Source organism: Strongylocentrotus purpuratus, unplaced genomic scaffold (assembly GCF_000002235.5).
Source record: "Strongylocentrotus purpuratus isolate Spur 01 unplaced genomic scaffold, Spur_5.0 spur5_scaffold_5, whole genome shotgun sequence".
Classification (NCBI taxonomy): domain Eukaryota; kingdom Metazoa; phylum Echinodermata; class Echinoidea; order Camarodonta; family Strongylocentrotidae; genus Strongylocentrotus; species Strongylocentrotus purpuratus.
In genome coordinates, this window is record NW_022145611.1 from 32,322,216 (window position 1) to 32,342,083 (window position 19,868).

Here is a 19,868-nt window from a genome sequence, read left to right on the forward strand (position 1 = left end):
CAGTCAACACCAGGCCAATCGAGGAAAGGGATCTTACAAAAAAAACATGGTGACTTTTGAGGATCATCTACCAAGGGTTGCTTCTTGGTTTGATGACTGCTCACAAGAACAGCAGAATCAAGTTTTAAAGCTATTATTTTCTAAATGCAAGGTAAACTAAAAAAAAAGGTTAGATCTATTTATAATTATTCTAGAGATCTAGTCTATATAAAAATGATTATTGATGCATGCATGATTGTGAATAATGTGATGTGATGAGATATAACTTTGTTTTTCTTTCGGAAGTTGAGCTTCTTAATCTTGGTATGGCATGCGATGCGCGATGGCCCTTGGTTATAATGCTAAAGCTCTAGTCACACCGGACTGTACGTCCCGCAGCGGCCCTGATTGTCCAGGAGGCTGGAGTGTCCCGGACTGAAAGTTGGCCAATCCGGGGTTGAATCTGCGCTGAGCTGGGCATGGGCCGGGTCCGGGCTTATATCCTGGAGAGTCCGGAATGGTCCTGGATTGTTCGTCATGGTCTGGGCAGGGGTCTGGGTCCTGGGACACCACCCCGGCAATTTTAAACTGTTTAAATTGCTATAGTCATCCGGTATGATCCGGAACCATCCAGGCAAGGAGGGTTTTTTTCAATCCCGGCTAAGTCCGGCCGGTCGGTCGGTGTAGCACCGTGTTGATCCTGGGCGATCCAGGGCGATCCAGAATATTCAATCAACAATTGTATTTGCTAGAGACTTTGCTGTACAGATCAGACTTGGAGGTTTATTAAATTTGCACTTTATTGCAGACTCTTTTTCTGTTACTGTTTGAATGTGGTGATGGTGATATTGATGACATTATTGATAATAATGAAAACTAATGTCTTGCATTTTATGTTTTTGAGTATTGCTAGCATGTATATTGTTTTATGATAGATTCATCTGCATTGCTTAAACTAGTTTTGTTAATAAATTTTTAGACTTTCCCTTTAATCTTATTTTTATCTATGTGATTGACATTTGACCTGAATGTACGTATACTCTCAACCCCAATCAGCCTTTGCAGATTCGTAAGCTGTGTGCGGACCTAGAACCATTGCTTGCTGTTGATGTCACTGCCTGTCTTCCTCCAGAATTGATTGATCGTATATTCAGCTATCTGTCTGTTACGGACGTATGTGAGGTTGCCAAGTGCAACGCTAGATGGAGGGAATGTGCAAATAGCGATATACTCTGGTAAGAAAACCTAATTCATGATAGAAGCTAGTCAAGCGACTAATTTGCTTTCTTTCATTTCTCTCCCATTTTTTGTAAATATTTTGTCTTTTAGGTGTCATGAAATCAATCATCCATATTTCAAATTTTTAGATAATATCATCATAATGAACTTGTCACATATACCGGTATTCAATTTGGCTATTTTTTTGTCATTTTATGTTTAATGGTCAACATATGAATTTGATATATAGAGCTATGATGATATTAGCAAAGGTTATGAATTGATATTTTAAAATATTGTCATTTTTCCTTCAGTCTGTGATGTCAGTGCTTATGTAATAAAGGATGTGAGCCTGTAATGTTCATTTTAATTTAAATCTTTACTCACTCTATGTGCTATTCCATTCATAGCATCCTTATATTGATGGTATTGCTCTGTCTGTCTCCCTCTCCCTCTCTCTTTCACCACCCTTCTCCCTCTACTTCTCAAAAGGCTAGCTCACATCCATGAATTATTATATGTTTATTATTTTCATATTATGGTATTACAGTGTGCAGTTCTCTTCTTCTTTCTTTGTCAACCAGGTTTTATCATTGTCAGAGAAGAGGATGGCTTCATTACGGTACCATCCATGACCTTTGTCAGGAACGACCTTTTAGCCCTAACCAGAAGAACATCGCTAACACCTCACCTACATTCACGTTTGATTCGATCATCAATGGAGCAGGCATCACAAGTGGAGGTAAACAAAAAGTTCTTCCTCAAAACTGACAGATATGTTGTTACAATGGAAATGATGATGATGATGATGATGATGATGATGATGATGATGATGATGATGATGATGATGATGATGATGTTGATGACGATGATGTTGATGACGATCACGACGATGATGATGATGATGATGATGATGATGATTGCTAGTCTCAATGTCTCTTGGCACATTATAACCCTGATCATTGAATTCATGCATTCACATAATATGTGCTGTAATTATTTGTCTACCGGTATGTATTATAATTTCACTTCAAATTCTGTCATTTTGTAAGCACTATGGTACCTTTTTGTTCTAGTGCCCCATAATATTCAATGTCATTATATAACGTAATGTGTGCCTGCAAAGTTCACTGATGTTGTGAAATGCATACTGTAATTCCCCACTCTTTTATTTTGTATGCGGACAGGTGGTGATCCAGGTAGAAGAAGTAGCCTCCAATCAACTTGCAGATGGAAGGAGATCTACATGAGGGCTTATCATTTAAGTCTGAACTGGGCCCTAGGAAGATACAAGGTGATACCAGCCCTGAGAGGTCACAGAGAGACAGTGACATGTATGGATGCGGAAGGTAATCAGCTGTAACATCTTATTATTGTAGTGTGAATCGGGTTGTTTGGATGGCGGCGTCACATTTATTGGGACTGATATAAATTCATGGTGTACTTCTCAGCGAAAGTATATAATGCAATATATTATGTTTTGTTTATTATGATAAGATGTATGATAGTGTTTAACATAATGCACATTAACAAAAATTCAGCATGATTGTTAATTGACTTTTCAATCTGCAACCAATATATATTTTAATGAGCATACAATCGTCATTACAAGCCACTTCATTAATCCAAGCCTTCTTAAATTTCCAAAAAATCAGAGGAAGTTAATATTGAGATGTTTTTGTGATAGATGTTGTATTGATTGTTACAATATGATGTATAACATATTGCTGTATAGCGCCATCTATGTTCATACCACAAGATACTGTGAATAAAGAAAGCTCCCTCTTATGCCAGGTTAACTCACTTGTGCAAGTAGTGTTTTATTTGTAGCTAAGAATGTCACTATTAGAGTTGTAATAAGATAGAAAGAGACTAACAAATACATGGTGTCAGGAGTATACTTATCAGATTTAATGCCATGATTTGATTTGGCATGAGAGCATATAGGAAAGTTAGTTTCTAAGCTATCTTTTAATGGTCTAGACTATATGTAGATATTGTAGTCCCATGTACTATGTTTCGTGTATACTCTCTTAAGTACATGTATGAGATAGTATCGGTGAACACTGATACAGGTACTGTAGAAGTCACAGTGTATTAATTATTATACTGCTGTAAACGTGATATTGTCTGACATTGCAGTACATTCGGGGTAGAATATCAACCCTCTTGACAATAATGCCAAATCCAGAAGTTGGGGGGAGTGTTGATGCACGTGAGATCCCTGCAAGTGGCAATGAACAGCCAGGGCAGTCTGATCCACAGAGAAACAGTAGGAGAATTAAGAGTAATGTTCCCTTACCCCGTCCTCTTTCTCTTCAAGGAGATTTGAAACAAAATTGGGAGATATTCCACCAGATGTGGGAGAATTATGAAATAATCACGGGTCTGGAAAGTGAGCCCGACAGATATCGGATCGCTCATTTCATGACGGCCATTGGCCTAGATGCTGTAAAAATCCATACAGGCCTTCCATTCAGGAATGAAGAGGAACGGAAAGACTTCCCCACAATTCGAAAGCTCTGGCGAGAGTACTGCAGTGGCCAGACAAATATCACGTATGAGAGGTACAAATTCAATAAATACGCACAACACGAGGACGAGACCTTCGAAAGGTACTATGTCACGTTAAGACAATTAGCAGGTAGCTGTGAATATGGCGCCCTGATGGACGAATTAATCAGAGACAGGGTAGTATTAGGAATACTAGATGACTCAGTGAGGAAGCGACTGCTTCAAGAGCCAAATCTGACCCTGCAGGGGTGCCTCGACGTTTGTCGGGCTTATGAGTCCTCTAAGACTCAAACACAGCTCTTGCAAGGTGATGCTTTGGTTGCGCATGCGGTGTCGCAGAAACACCAGCGCAATTGGCAAAATAAAGGGAAGGATTATGGCCACCAATCAGGATCACAAAACAATGTGATAGAGTGTAAATTTTGTGGACTGAAGCATGAGCGTGTTAAAGAAAAATGCCCAGCCTGGGGCAAACAATGCTCAAAATGCGGCAAAAGCAATCACTTTGCAAAGATGTGCATGTCGTCTTATGATACCAGTAGTAGCTCTAGTAACAGGTCAGGAATGCAAGCAAGACGTAGTAGACCACCATTCAGGGGTGCACAGCACAATGTGCGTGCTATTTATGAGGATTCGGATGATGAAATCATGGTTGTTGCACTAGGTGAAAACACTAAGGAAGAGAATATCAAGGCTGTAGGGAACAATAATGAAACCCAATTCCAAAACAAAATCATGGCAACATTTCTCATTGAGGGGGAACCGGTGAAAATGCAGGTTGACTGTGGGGCCACAGTGAACGTCATCCCTCGAAAGCATGTTCCCCTGGGTATACCAATTCACGAGAATGCCAAGCAGCTAGGCTTATTTGGGAATAAGGCAAGCATTACGTCTGTGGGCACATGCAAACTGCACATGATGAATGCTAAGAATAGACAGCCATGTGATGTCCTCTTCCATGTTGTAAATGAAGAAACATGTGTACCATTGATAGGGTCTAGAAAGGCTCAATCAATGAATCTGATAACAGTGCAGCATGAGAACATCGCTAGCTTAGATGACTCACCGGGTTTGGATAAGTATGCAAAGACAAAGAGCGAAGTAGTGAAGAAATACCAAGAAGCATTTAGTGGGCTGGGGAAGATGCCAGGCAAAGTCCACTTAGAGGTAGATGATTCATCACCAGTAGTGATGCCCCCCAGAAGGGTTCCAATAGCTGTTAGGGACAAGCTTAAAGAAGAGCTGAATAGATTAGAATCTCTAGGGGTGATAGATCAGGTACAGAAACCAACAGACTGGGTTTCAGGGCTAGTAGTTGTACAGAAATCAGATGGGAGAATCAGAGTGTGCATAGATCCCCAGTATTTAAACCGTGCCCTTAAAAGAGAACACTACCCGTTGCCCCTCATTGAAGATGTGCTCCCTGAACTGGCTTCGGTAAAGGTCTTCACCAAGGCAGACTGCAAGGAAGGGTTCTTGCAATGTGAACTGGATGACAAGTCATCGCTTCTCACGACATTTCAGACTCCATGGGGACGCTACAAGTGGAGAAGGCTGCCGTTTGGAGTCAGCCCTGCCCCAGAGCTTTTCCAAAAGCTCCTAGATCAGAACTTGGAGTGTCTGACAGGTGTCTACAAAGTCGCAGATGACATTCTGATTGTTGGCCGAGGTGCGACGCTCCAAGAGGCTCACGCAGATCATGACGCGAACCTCGACGCCCTGATGAAGAGATGTATCGAGCGCAAGATCGTACTCAATGAACGAAAATTTGAGTACAAAACCGACCGCGTGAAGTTCATAGGCCATGTCCTAACCAGTAACGGACTACAGGTTGACGAGGACAAAGTGAAGGCCATAACGGAGATGCCCAAACCGGACAGCGTCGAGAGCGTACAGAGATTCGTGGGCATGGTGAAATACCTTGCAAAGTTTCTACCGGCCCTTTCCGAAAAAAGTGAGCCCCTGCGTCGACTAACCCACAAGGACACACCATGGGAGTGGGGGCCCGACCAGGACAAATCTTTCGCGGATATCAAGTTACTTGTCAGCTCAGCGCCTGTCTTGAAATACTTTGACCCGGAATGTCAAACGGAAGGGCAAGGCGATGCCTCTCAATCGGGCCTAGGATTCGTACTCCTCCAAAAAGGCCAACCCGTAGCGTACTCCAGTCGGGCGTTGACTCCAGCAGAAACGAGGTACTCCCAGATAGAAAAAGAACTTCTAGCACAAGTATTCGGTCTCGAGAAACACCACGAGTATGTTTATGGCAGGGAAATCGTTCTGTGGACCGACCACAAGCCGTTAGTATCGATCACACAAAGATCCCTAGCCACCGCACCAAAGCGTTTACAGCGGCTACTGCTCCGTCTAATGCAGTATGATGTGCAGATCAAGTATATGCCAGGCCCAGAACTCTATCTAGCAGACACACTCTCACGTGCTTACCTTCCAAGCACTGAGAGATCACGTACCGAAGCCGAGACTGAACGCATCCATCTTGTTGATTCACTGAGAATTTCTGACGCGATGAAGAAGGAAATACTCGAGTCGACCGCGCGTGATGAGGAACTTTGCGCCGTGATGCAGTACATAAACGAAGGATGGCCGGCATCAATCCGAGACTGTGCTCCCGAAGTGAGACAGTACCATGCCATCAGACATGAACTAACATTCGATGACGGCATCGTCCTCAAGGGACTTCGTTGCGTGATTCCACGAACAATGCGTCCGACCGTAAGAAAGAGACTCCATACCGCACACACAGGCATCGACAGCACTTTGAGGAGGGCGAGAGAATGCGTCTATTGGCCGGGAATATCCGCGGACTTAAAGGATTATATATCCCGTTGCGACGCATGCAACACATATGCCGTATCACAACCAAAAGAGCCCCTGATCAGCCATCCTATCCCGAGCCACCCGTGGCAGAAGGTTGGCTGCGATATCTTCACGGTCAGTGGGCAGGATTACTTGTGCACTGTCGACTACCTCTCGGACTACTTTGAAGTAGATAACCTCAAGGGCCGTAAGGACGGCAGCGCTATCATCAGCCGGCTCAAACGTCACTTTTCCACTCACGGCATACCTGAAGAAATCATGAGCGACAACGGCCCTCCGTTCAACTCCGAACAGTTTGCTATGTTTTCTAGAGAATACGGATTCTCACATTCCACCAGCTCTCCGGAATATCCTCAAAGCAATGGAAAGGTGGAAAGTGCTGTAAAGATCGCGAAGGGACTAGTAAAAAAAGCAAAGACGGCGGGGGAAGATTTTTATATGAGTCTTCTCGTCTGGCGCAACACCCCAACCGCGGACATGAACAGCTCTCCAGCACAAAGGATGTTTGGGCGCCGGATGCAGACAAACATTCCTATCGCGAATGAACTCCTACAACCACAACTGGTGATGGATGTACGGGAGCGGAAAATACAGAAACAGGAGAGACAAGCTCTGTACTTCAACCGCCACACACGAGTTCTCCCTGACTTACAAGTAGGTGACCATGTACGCCTACAACCATCGCGTCATAGGGATAAGTGGGACGAAGCGGAAGTGAAAGAGAAAGTGGGCATACGATCATACAGGATTATCACGGACAGTGGGCGCGAACTTCGGAGGAACCGACGCCACTTGCGAAAGACATCTGCACACTCCACACCCGAAATCCCAGAACCAAACGCTGACGATCAAGCTCCAGAGTGGTTCGAAGACAGCGGACAACCAACTATAACCACTCACGCAACACCGATGACAACACCAACAAACCCACCAGAACAACCACTACGCAGGAGCCACAGGCAACAACGACAACCCCAATACCTTGAAGACTATGTAACCAATTAATTAAGACCCCATGCACACCTCCCTGAGTTACAGCTACCGTCCAACATTTAGGAATTGCTCATTTATAATGTCTACCATATAACACATAACTAGAGAATAATTCAGACTATATCATTTGTATTACTTTAGGCTGAATGACCAGCTATCCCACATACATGTACAATGCTAGTGCCACGTTTGGTTATAACATCATAACAGATTTGCATGTAAATAACGCGACCTTGTTAAGTCGCAGTTTAATGTATATAAATGTAAATGCGTTAAAATCCTGGGCAATCTTAACAAAGAAAAAAAAACTAATCAAATATATCAGATAAACAACAAAATTCTATTCTTCTAAAAAAGGAAGGATGTTACAATATGATGTATAACATATTGCTGTATAGCGCCATCTATGTTCATACCACAAGATACTGTGAATAAAGAAAGCTCCCTCTTATGCCAGGTTAACTCACTTGTGCAAGTAGTGTTTTATTTGTAGCTAAGAATGTCACTATTAGAGTTGTAATAAGATAGAAAGAGACTAACAAATACATTGATCAATGTTTTTGCGCATTTGTATCGGAGCTTTGCCTAGGCAGCTCTAGATATAAAGCCTTGGTTTAAGTGAGTATATGTATTCAGATTTTTACAAATGTATTTCATCTATTTTGTTTCAAATAACTGTTGTACCTGTAGGAATCATTTTAGTGAGCGGGAGTAGAGACAGAACAGTAAGAGTATGGAATGTATGTACCTCAGAATGCATCAGTGTCATAGATGCTCACACTGGTGCTGTAACTTGCCTAAAACTGAAGGTAAATGACAAACTTAAATTCTTATCGTAAGAAGGTCTATTTCTTTATTTGATCCGTATATCATAAGACGATACACATTGAAGTCGTTCATATTGATAATCTTAATTTTACACATAAATTGTCAGATATGAGGGGGAAAAAACATGTGCTAATATGCCTACACATAGAATTACAAATTGTTTACTTTTAAGTAGAGGCATGTTGATTTCATTGAATTTCATAATTTGCATACAATGTTTCGACCTTTATTTACTTATACTTTGCAAGAACTGCCTTTTTTAGACAAGTGATGTTTTTTGTATGAGAACAACAAAACAATGCTAGTTAATGAAATACCCTTCTCTGATTTCCCAGTCTAAACATACACTTTACCGGTAGTTGTTTTTTTATGATGTATGTTTCAAATCACATTTGACTATGTTGTCCCCAGAATGGCTTGATCGTGACAGGCTGTTCCGATAAACTGCTTCGAGTGTTTGAGATCGGATCAGGAAGGTGCATCAAATCACTTGAAGGTCATACAGGCTCAGTAGATCACGTGTGCTTCCAAAATGAATCCATTGTCAGTGCTTCAAGTGATAGGTAAGTACCCCTTCTCATTTTATAAGAAAATTCTATAAACAAAACTTCAATTTTCATGCATTCTCTTATAAAAGTTGTTGAAATTTGGCTTGTCCAACGAATATCAATGTATGATGTCATACTGGCCAAGTTGTCAAGGTTGCTGGTTCCAAACAATTTTGTGATAAACAATGGTGTGGTGATTACACTAGCTGCAAACACTAACTATGCCCTGTTCCAGCTCGTTGCTTGAATGATTTCATGGTGAATTTAATGCGCAGGCTCTGATGTTTTGAACCAGTAACCTAGACAATGAGCGAATTTGTTAGCACTTTGGTACTCTATAGTATAGTTAGCAGACACTCTGTCTTCTGAGACCTGTTGCTGATTAGTTGAAAACCTGTCTTGAGACAATCCATTACCATAAGTCATCATGAAAGGACCTCTAGATATAGTAACTTTTATTTCCTGCCAAATTCAAATAACGGCACTAATTCCTATACAGAAATTATCAATCTAGAAAATAATAATAATAATAATATTTAATTTTTATATAGCGCTTAATACAAATGTCTCCAAGGAACCATATTTCAGATTCTTTTTACCTTAAATATCTGTAAAAAGATACATTGAAAACAGAAATGTTTGAAATGTTTTCAGTTCAGTTCAGTTCAGTTCATTTATTTTCCACAATAATAAAAGTACAAAGATGTACATTACATATAACAGATATATACATGTATATACAATAACAACAACAAATACCAAAACAAAATGTGAACATTTACAGTAACATTGACAAAGAGCATAAGTGATTGATTAAAGTGTAATGATATAGAACATGTTATTATTGCGGAGGGAGCCAACTGGAAGACAGGAAAATAGTCTTAAGTGCGTTGGCACCCATCATGATCAATTAAATATAATCTTAATACATTAAATAACAATTGAATAATTGCGTTAAACAAAAAAAAAAGCAAAGTAAATTTGTATATAAAGAAAGAAAGGACGGGTTAAGAAGCTCTACTAACGTTGTAGTTGATTACGGTATGAATTTATCAAGTGTTTTTTTAGTTTGCGTTTGAAAGATTGGAGTGACACTGAGTTTTTTATTTCATTTGGTAAAGAACTCCACAGTTTTGGGCCGGTAAAAAATAAAGTAGATTTTGCATAGGATGTACATATTTTGGGGAAATGAAAATCATTAGAAGACCGAGTTTGATAAGAGTGAATACTTGCATTTATAGGAAATAGATCAGTAATATAACGAGGGAATAAGCGATTTTTACATTTATACATGAACATACCAGTTTGTAGCTGACAAATATCGGATAGGCTTAATACATTGAGCTTATGAAATAGCGGAGCAGAATGAGAGTTATACGAGGATTTTGATATCAGGCGAATGGCTTTTTTTTGTAGTTTAAAGACTCTATCAGAATATGACTTAGGACAGCCACCACAATTTATATTACAGTATGATATGTGGAGTAGGAAAAGGGTATTGTAAATAGTAAGAAGAATTTTTTCGGGTAATAAATTGCGCAGGCGATATAGGATACCAACAACTTGAGAAATTTTAGAACAAACATCTCCTAAATGATATTTCCAAGACATGGATTCATCTATATGAACACCTAAAAATTTGGTATGATTTGTATGTAATAGTTGGGATTTGTTCATATGGATTCTTATATCATCAATATTATAATTCATATTGCTAAAAACCATATAGTTAGTTTTAGACATATTTATAATTAACTTATTACATTTTAACCACTGATATACATTTTGTAATTCTTTATTAAACGTGGTATTAATAAGGGGAATATCTTTATGGGTAAAAAAAATACTTGTATCGTCGGCAAACTGTATAAAACTTAGGACATTTGATGAACACTGAATATCATTTATGTAAATTAGAAATAATAATGGGCCGAGGATAGAACCCTGTGGAACCCCGCAAACAAAATTGAGCATATTTGAGTCTGTAGAATTAATTGTAACATATTGTTTTCTATTGCTAAGATAATTTTCAATCCATTTATGGGGAACACCTCGTATGCCAATATGATATAATTTGTGCATTAAAATATTATGGTCTATTGTATCAAATGCTTTTGACATATCTAAAAATACACCGACTGTTGTTTTTTTAATTTCAATGGAATTTGTAATATCTTGAGTGAATTTTGTAATTGCTAATGATGTTGACAGACCCTCTCTAAATCCATATTGAGTGTTATTTAATAAGTTGTTGGAAGATAAAAAATTGGAAATTCTACTGAAAACACATTTTTCGATTATTTTTGAGAAAACAGTAAGTACAGAAATTGGTCTATAATTCGACATACATTCTTTTGACCCCGATTTAAAAACTGGTATAACTTTAGCTACTTTGAGATTATCTGGAACAAGACCTGTCGACATTGACATGTTAAAAATTTGACTCAATGGTTTACAAATAAATGGTATTACTTTCTTAACTACTTTTACATCTATGTGGTCGAAACCAGAAGAAGTATCATTTTTAAATTTGTCAACAATGGATATAATTTCACTTTCAACAATCGGTTGAAAAAATATTGAAGAAGAACAAGGATTTGAAAGATATTTGGAGAAATGTTTATTACATGTATCATGGGGATCATCCAGTTTCTTTTGTAAATTGGGGCCTATCGAAATGAAATATTTATTAAATTCGTTAGCCATTTCCCTTGGGTGAGATATGTCATTATTGTCATTTACAATTTTGGAAGGGATATTTTTTTAAATTTTAGTTCTATTTAAAACCGTATTAATTTCTTTCCAAGTAGCCTTGGAATTCCCTGTAACGGCACAAAATTTAGATTGAAAATATCGTTGTTTTTTTTTTTGTATTGCCTTTGTGCATTTGTTACGGAATGACTTGTAAATTCTTTCATCAATTACTGCTCGGCGTGATATAAATTTTTTGTATAAAGTTTGTCTTTTTTTACACATTTTTTTTAGTTCTTTTGTGAACCAAGCCTTGTTCTTCCGATTGTTCATATTTTTTGATTTTTTGAGAGGGAAACACTTGTCGTATATATCTAGAAAAATATCCACAAAGTCTTTGAACATGTCATTTACATTTGTCACACGAAGATTCCAGTCAAAATCCCTTAAATGTCTACAAAATATTGCAATATTATAATCATTGACTACACGTTTAAAACTGTTTACATTGTCAGAGTTAGAAAATATACAACTTGGTGAAATAACGCTAAATATGGGCAAATGATCACTAATGTCTCCAAAGAGAATACCACTTTCCCTGACCGTATCAGGCTTATTTGTAAACATGTTGTCAATTAATGTAGCAGAATCTTTCGTTATGCGGGTGGGCTTATCAATAACTGGGTAAAATGAAAAAGAACAAAACATATCTATGAATTCATTATTGAAAAGATTGCCCTCAGACGATAAAAGATTTATATTATAGTCTCCAAAGAAATAACATGACATGGAACGTGGAATATGTTGGAGAGTATTTTGTAAAATATTCAAAAAATCATTAATTGGTTGACCAGGTGGTCTATATACACAGCCGATAATAACATTCTCATTGATTTTCAAAAATATAGCTTCACAATATTCATTGTTTATATTGAGATTATGCATTATACTGTAATTCAGATTATTCAAGATAAAAAAACCAACGCCACCACCGCGTCTATTTTCTCTTTCCTGACTGATAAAAGAGTAATTATTGAGTTGAACTTCACAATTATAGGGCGTGGGCTGGGATCCTTGGAGTCCTTGGGATTGGGAGTGGCAGTGCGCGTTGACGATCGGGTTTTCACCCCTTCTTGAGCATTGGCCCCCTCCTTTTTCTTGAAAGAGATGCGATGCGAACGCTCAATGTCTCCATTGTTAATTGGGATCTTTAGTTTGTCGTTCACAATCTCTCGGATTAAGTCATCCGTGTTTTCGTTCGTAGATTCCGGCACACCATAGAAACGGAGGCAATTACGTCTAGAGTACTGTTCTTGTGCATTGAGTTCCCTTGTAAGAGTTTCCACTTTGTTTTGTTTTCTTTCTAGGTCTTTGTGAAAGTGATCGATATTTTTCGACAGAGAATCGACCTTGTTCTCCAAAACCATAATCCTTGCTTCATGGGCCTCGAGACGACCCATGATTAGGCCTATTTCCTTTTGTACGCCTTCATGCACTGCTTGGCGAATTGTTTTCAAGAAAAGCTCTCCTTTGATAAAGGAATTGATTGCATTTTCGGCAATGTTGTCGACATTGTTCGGTGTAATGGTAGATTGTGAGTACATGATAAAATGTAAAAAACAGGTCGACCACGTAGAAAATGGCGTGATAAGAACCACGGAATTCAAATAAATCTTGTTTTATCAAACAGTTTTAATGTTGATGATGCGTGATGGTAATAACCAATATATAATTCAGTATTTATAAACTTCTCGTCGTTGAGCTTTGAAATGTTATCAGATCATAAATACAAAATACCTACTCACTAGTCCATCTCAAAGTTCCACATTTTCATTTCCAAGTGTTATTGATGCATTCCAGAATAACGTCTAAGAGCAATATATATTACAGCATGATGATAATGATGCTGACAATCGAAGAGAAACTGATCCAATAACGTAGTTCAATCGCGTGAGATATATATATACTCCGAACTGTATATCCGTATGTGGGACTAAGCACATTTGTGTATGTCACCCGATAGTTCAATGTCATCGCAGAGCGCTCAAAAACACTCAAAAGCACAACAGAATTCCAACACAAACTTCACCACCAGAATATATATGTGTTCCACATATATGTCTTATCTGTCTAGAAAGTAATTCAAGCTGTTTAAATGCCCATATGGGGGTATTTAAGGGCAGAGAAACTTGTTACAGCGTGAAAGAGTCGGATATTCATTATGATAACCCATGACAAGAATGATGTAGTTTCCCTCAATTTGCATCGTATATGACACTGTATGATTTCGCTATTTATTTTATTCCAGATCTGTTAGAGTCTGGTCATGGCCTGATGGCTGCTGTAGACAAATACTCAGAGGACACAGTGATGATATACAGGTAAGACATCATTTTAGGCCTGAGTCATGTCGGGATTTTCATAAACCGGGTCCCGACGGCGTTGCACCGATCGGGACCCGGTGTCCCGAAATCAGCTCGCAGGATTTGTCACTTGCCTCTATAAAAAGCGCACATCATCAGTATGTCCCTTAAAAGTGACCTTCTTTATCAATCAAATAAATCAACACATGCATACCTCGGCTCAGATCGGTATATTCTTCCATTTGACATTATTTTCATCCATGATTGGCGATGTTTAGTGCCATTATCGTGCCTCTAAAAGTAAAAAAACTGGGGCAGAATTAGAAAGACAACATTCGAGCCGCCATTTTGATTTATGCAGGTTGAATAAAACTGGTCAAAAAATATGAATGTTAGAATAATAAAACGGCTTTCTAAAAAATGATTCTGTACAATATACCGATCATATAATATTTTAAAGACAAAATAAATATTTAACTCTTATTTTAAACATCGCATGCTTTCTTTTAAAAGCTGAAAATTACTTGGTAATCACATGAAGTTTCGATACGGATAGCTGTTGCAAGGCAAGTTCAGACTAGTCTTGGAAAAATGCGGAGTGCTCCTCGTAATTAGCTGTAATGCATGTCAGAACGAACCCAAACAAAGACGTGATCGTAACGAGAAAAAAAATCATTAAAAACTACGAGAGCACAATTGGAAAGACAACTACTGCTCAAAATTACAATAATTAGATACATAACTTGGACAAAGAATTCAATAATCGCCCAAGAAATGCCACAGAAATTGTGATAATCGAGGAGTAACTGGGTACATTTTTATCGCAAGGGGTCTGCTGCAAATACTCAAATCCTTTGTTATACTGCTTTTTACCGTAGAGGGCCTTATTTGGTTTCTAGCCTCGTGTTTAATTTAAACACGTGTTATTCGGATATCGCAGCGGCTAGGCCCTTCCGATAATGATTGTACCTATAGTAACTCCTTAAATATCACTATTTATGTGGCTTTTCTTGGACAACTATTGTATTCTTCCTCCAAGTTGTATCTGCTTACGATAATTTTGACTAGTTGTCTTTCTAATTGTGCTCTCGTAGTTTGTAATGATTTTTTTTCTCGTTACGATCACGTCTTTGTTTGGGTTCGTTCTGGCATGCATTACGGCTAACGAGGTACACTGCGCATTTTTCAGAGACTAGTCTGAACTTGCCTTGCAACAGCTATCCGTATCGAAACTTCTTGTGATTACCAAGTAATTTTCAGCTTTTAAAAGAACCATGCGGTGTTCAAAATCAAAGAAAAAATATCTATTTTGTCTTGTAAAAATTATTCGATCAGTATGTTGTAAAGAAGTACTTTTTAGAAAGCCGTTTTATTATTCAAACATTAATGTTTCTTTCAACCTGATTTATTAATCCTGCCGAGGGACCCGGCCAGTACAGTAGCTAGAGCTCTAGCAGCTAGCTGGCAAAAACAACCCCATTGGGCGAACTGCTTTGCAACCCATATTTATATCAGCTAATTCAGGATGAGCTAGAATATGATTGGTAACAATTAAATACTTAAGTTTTAAGGTGGATTGATTTTAGTGGTGTGCAAAACTGCAATTTCTTACATTTTTCATTATTTTTTTCGGAGCGTCGGTTCTCAAAAAACGAAACCGGGACCCGATGGCAACGGTCGGGTCCCGGTGTGATCGACCGTACCGACTCGAGCCTACATCATTTGTCATTGTGCCTATATTTTTAGGAATATCAACTGTATTTTATAAAAATGAAATAATCATTCTGCCATAAACCTTTCATTGATTCTGGATCTCATAACAGACAATATTAGTGTATATATGAACATTTTTAACCAAGTATATTGTGACATTAAAAGAAAATATATTTCTACTGGGTCTTCATGTTTTTTTCCAGCAAGACACAACTAATTTTTTATTTTTTGAGAAGAATTGTTACCTTGTTTCCTGTGATAGTCAGAAAAGATAATTATGTTGTCTTGGCTTGATGTGACATTAGGAATGAATGTTTACTGTTAAAGTTTATTTGTATATATATATATATATATTTCTTCCATGTAGTATTTAGATGTTCACAGAGAGAAAGCTGTTACCACTGCCTGGGATACTACGGTCAGAGTATGGGACATTCACAGAGGAATCTGTCTTCATGTTCTTCGTGGACATTCAGAAGGTTAGTTCATAGAGGGCCATGCATGTCCACTATTTACAAGCCCGTTTTAATGTAAGATATGCTATATACAGAATAGCGAATCCTTGTACACTTGGTTGACTTGAAATCTGGGTCTTAGAATTACTAATAAAAGTACCAATTGGCTGACTTAGAGATATAGTTTTTCCAATGGAAAATAGTTATGTCTAAGATATTAAGTGACCACTATAAAGTTAATAGTGAATAGTGTCAGTAGTGCAAGAGTCCCCCCCCCCCCCCCCCTCCTGTTTGAACATATTGTAAGAGAAAAAGTAAAATGATGTGAAAATTCTCAAAAACAATTAGAGGTTATGATTTGATTTGAGTTTACTTTTTAATTAGTATGTGTTCATAGGACCACAAACATATAGTAAAGGGGCTAGGAAATAATAGTGGTATTACTCATAGAGATATAATGCTTCATTGATTTGTATCTCCCTAGGTGTGATGTGTTGTAAGTTTGATGATAAGATCATCGTCAGTGGTGGAGGAGATGGTCTCATCAAGATATGGGACACACATGTAGGAGTCTGCACAAAGACACTTGAAGGTCATACAGATGAAGTGGTGAGTCACCTATTCACTTTAATAGGAATATGTTATTTTGAAAACTTGTGAAAGTAAATAATTTGTACCGGTACATAAAATTAACCCCCTTGCAAAAACAGCACAATTTGCAGTTTTGAAGGGTCGAAAAAGATATCAGAGAATGTAAATATTAGCAACAATAGTCATGTTGTCAAATCATGAATTCTTGTGCTTTTTCATCATAAAAGATATTTCCCTTTCAATGTAAAGTTTGTTCATTTATTGAAAACATATTCAAGTAAAAGTGCAGGATCATGACTTCGTAAAGCTAGAAAGTTAAATGTTGTAGGTACATATTACTGGTTTCACAAACCAACTAACACACACATTGGCTTAAGTACAGTTGGAAATTAGTTCATAAAACCAGCAATCATCTATACAAATTCATGTGTAGGAAAAGTTGAATTAGACATTCAGGTACTGTAAAGTGTAATGCAGTGATTTATTTTTGTTTTGTTATAATCTTTTTGTTGTAGTATTGCCTTGACTATAACAGCAATGTGATAGCATCAGGTTCAGCCGACAGTACAGTCAGGCTATGGAATTATGAAGGTGAGTGATAGGATAGTGACTTCAACATCTCTCTTATTAATATGTTTTCTTCTTGTAAATTTTAATTTACCTTCCTTTTCTTTGTCTGTCTTTCTTTGTTTCCTTTCTCTGCATTACATCTGGTTTATCTTTAGTGGTTATTGGCTATTGTATTATTGGAGATAACAACTTTTGTTATTATTTTCTTTTCATTCTTTTTCTTTAATTTTATCAACCACTGTTACTTTTAATTATAGGTAGCATGTTTTCCATAACCATTGTGAGATCTTTTATGTAGTTTTATTCTCAGTTGTGGGACTCACTACTTTAGTGTAATTGGAAGTCTGAATTCTAAATTTACATCAAATTTATTGACTTTTTTTTATCTCTCCTTTTCCTGTTCATGTGCACTAGGTATCTGTCTGAATGTGATGAAGGAACACATAGGTGTTGTGCGCTGCTTGAGATTGTCCAATGATAGACTGGTAACAGGAGGAGACAGAAAGAAGATCGTTGTGTGGGATGCTCAGGTGAGACTACTAGTAATTGAGAATATGCTTTGAAGTTCAGTGTCAGTCATTGATGTCCATCAGTTATTTTAGAAATGGCGGTAGAACCTTCTATACAAGTATTTTGAACTAAATGTTTTACCTTGAAAATTAAAAACACTGTTATGGAGCTTAAATTTATTCTGGAAGGATAAACCATATGTTGCTTAAGGTCACAGTTTTCAAATGATACATTTTAATTGATCTGATATACTTGTGACTAAACTACTAAAATGTTATATTAAACAAAATAGTTTATCAGATATTTATTCAGAACTTACAGGGAAAGATTAATCCTGTAGAGAAACAAGATCTTAAATACAAATTGTACTCAGAAAATGTACTTTGCATTCGGTATAGTCTCATCAGTCCATCACCCATCAGATTCTTTTGTTTTTCTTTCTTTGGAGCACAACTAATTTGGGGGAATTATCCTTATTTCTTTAAACAGGATGGAAGACTCTTGAACGTTGTCCATCGGAACCCCAGCTTGCTTCATCTGATGTGGACGAGTGATACCAAGATAATGATCGCATCCCCTCAAGCTCCTGGAACTGTGACCATCCTTAGCTACTGGTAGATCAGTCACAGTGGTGTACCCATCACAGATTGAGGCCAGCATACCCCCCTTCTTCCCCATTGTGGAGGCAGAGCAACAAATTCAATACTATAGCAGTTGGTCCTTGGGAAGATGGATTGGCCAAATAACCATGTCTGCATATGGAACTTTGGTAGACTGTGAATTAACATCAGTTATTCAAACAAAGCCTGCTGAATTTGATTTATGCGAGTGATACAAAGATTCTGATGGCATCCCAAGAAGTGCCAGGAACTGTCTTCATCCTTAGCTATTGGTAGACCATGGATCACCATTGTTTAATTGTAACCTAGCTTGTTTCATATCATGTGGACTAGTAATACAATTTAAATTAAATGAAGTTCCATGAACTATCTATCTACCAATAACCATCCATGACAACTGGTAGATGTTGAAAGTATTACCTTCACAGATATTGAGTTTAAGTCGTAACTGAGAAAACGTTGATCTAGTGACTGCTTTCCTGAACAAAGTATCTCTAGATACTAGGACAGCTGGGATTGTAAGAAACGGCATTATTGGTCTTTGATACTGTAAATGATTGTGGAATGATAGAGGTTTATACCTTTTTTTAATTGCTGTTTGATGTTGGTGCTGTTTTACATGTGTTTTTTTTATGCTACAGTATTTCTACAACTGTGTGTCAAGTATCATGTTCTTCCTTGTGAAGCTTCCTCTATTTGCTTGCTGTGAATATTCACAAGAAAATTTGAAGTGCATTGCCATTGAGATGTGCTTCATTACACTTTGTTCAGATCAGATATATATATGAAGACTTAAATACCACATTGAAATATATTGTAAATTCTGAGCGGATAAGATAAATAATAATAGCTAGTTCTTATATAGCGCTTTTCAGGACCGGAGGCCCTCTCAAAGCGCTTTACAGATGTATATATTATTACCCCGGTCATAGGATTCAGGCTTACCTGCACACAATGTATGCACATTCTCCACTCCCTGGGGAGTATTCCAGCCAGATATCAAATGACTTCCTTAATCAGATATATAAACCGATATAATTTTTCAGAGGAAATGGGATATATAAAATAGTTTGATTAAGTGTGCCGTTTTCACTTTTTGCATGCAGTGAAAAGTTTCAGATATCAATATGACATGACATTCTTTGATCCTGAAGTTTCATTCTAGATCTAATAGAAAACCACCGTTATGTATTCAAATTTCCAAAGCAATTCTGTGGTATCTAATACTGTTTGCATCTTCTGCAGATATATTGTGCCTCTCAATAACGAGCTTGAGTAATTTTTGTTCAAAACATAGTGAAACAAAAGATGATATTGCCCTGAAGACTCCCATCATTCGATAGATATTTGTATTCTGTTTTGTATTTTGCTGAAAACCTTGTCCATTCCATCCATTAACATAAGTACTTTTGTAATGTGTACAAAGATTAAATATTT

General features: G+C 37.7%; 1 protein-coding gene across 1 annotated transcript; it reads left to right on the plus strand.

The window, feature by feature from the left end:
- The first annotated feature begins 20 nt into the window (after positions 1-20).
- LOC755232 (F-box/WD repeat-containing protein 11) lies at positions 21-19,257 on the plus strand. The gene is made up of 12 exons (XM_011671693.2): positions 21-151; positions 1,036-1,214; positions 1,782-1,939; positions 2,385-2,546; positions 8,233-8,351; positions 8,782-8,933; positions 13,918-13,990; positions 16,053-16,164; positions 16,625-16,749; positions 17,247-17,322; positions 17,716-17,831; positions 18,301-19,257. The coding sequence occupies exons 1-12, from the start codon at positions 47-49 to the stop codon at positions 18,427-18,429; spliced, it is 1,506 nt and encodes a 501-aa protein (XP_011669995.1). The 5' UTR covers positions 21-46; the 3' UTR covers positions 18,430-19,257.
- The last annotated feature ends 611 nt before the right edge of the window (positions 19,258-19,868 follow it).

What these genes read in the sequence shown, in the direction of transcription:
- LOC755232 (XM_011671693.2), top strand. Translation starts at nt 47, where the DNA reads ATGGTGACTTTTGAGGATCATCTACCAAGGGTTGCTTCTTGGTTTGAT. An exon ending in GCAAATAGCGATATACTCTG is followed by an intron (nt 1,215 to 1,781) that starts GTAAGAAAACCT and finishes TTTGTCAACCAG; the next exon opens with GTTTTATCATTGTCAGAGAA. An exon ending in CAGGCTATGGAATTATGAAG is followed by an intron (nt 17,323 to 17,715) that starts GTGAGTGATAGG and finishes CATGTGCACTAG; the next exon opens with GTATCTGTCTGAATGTGATG.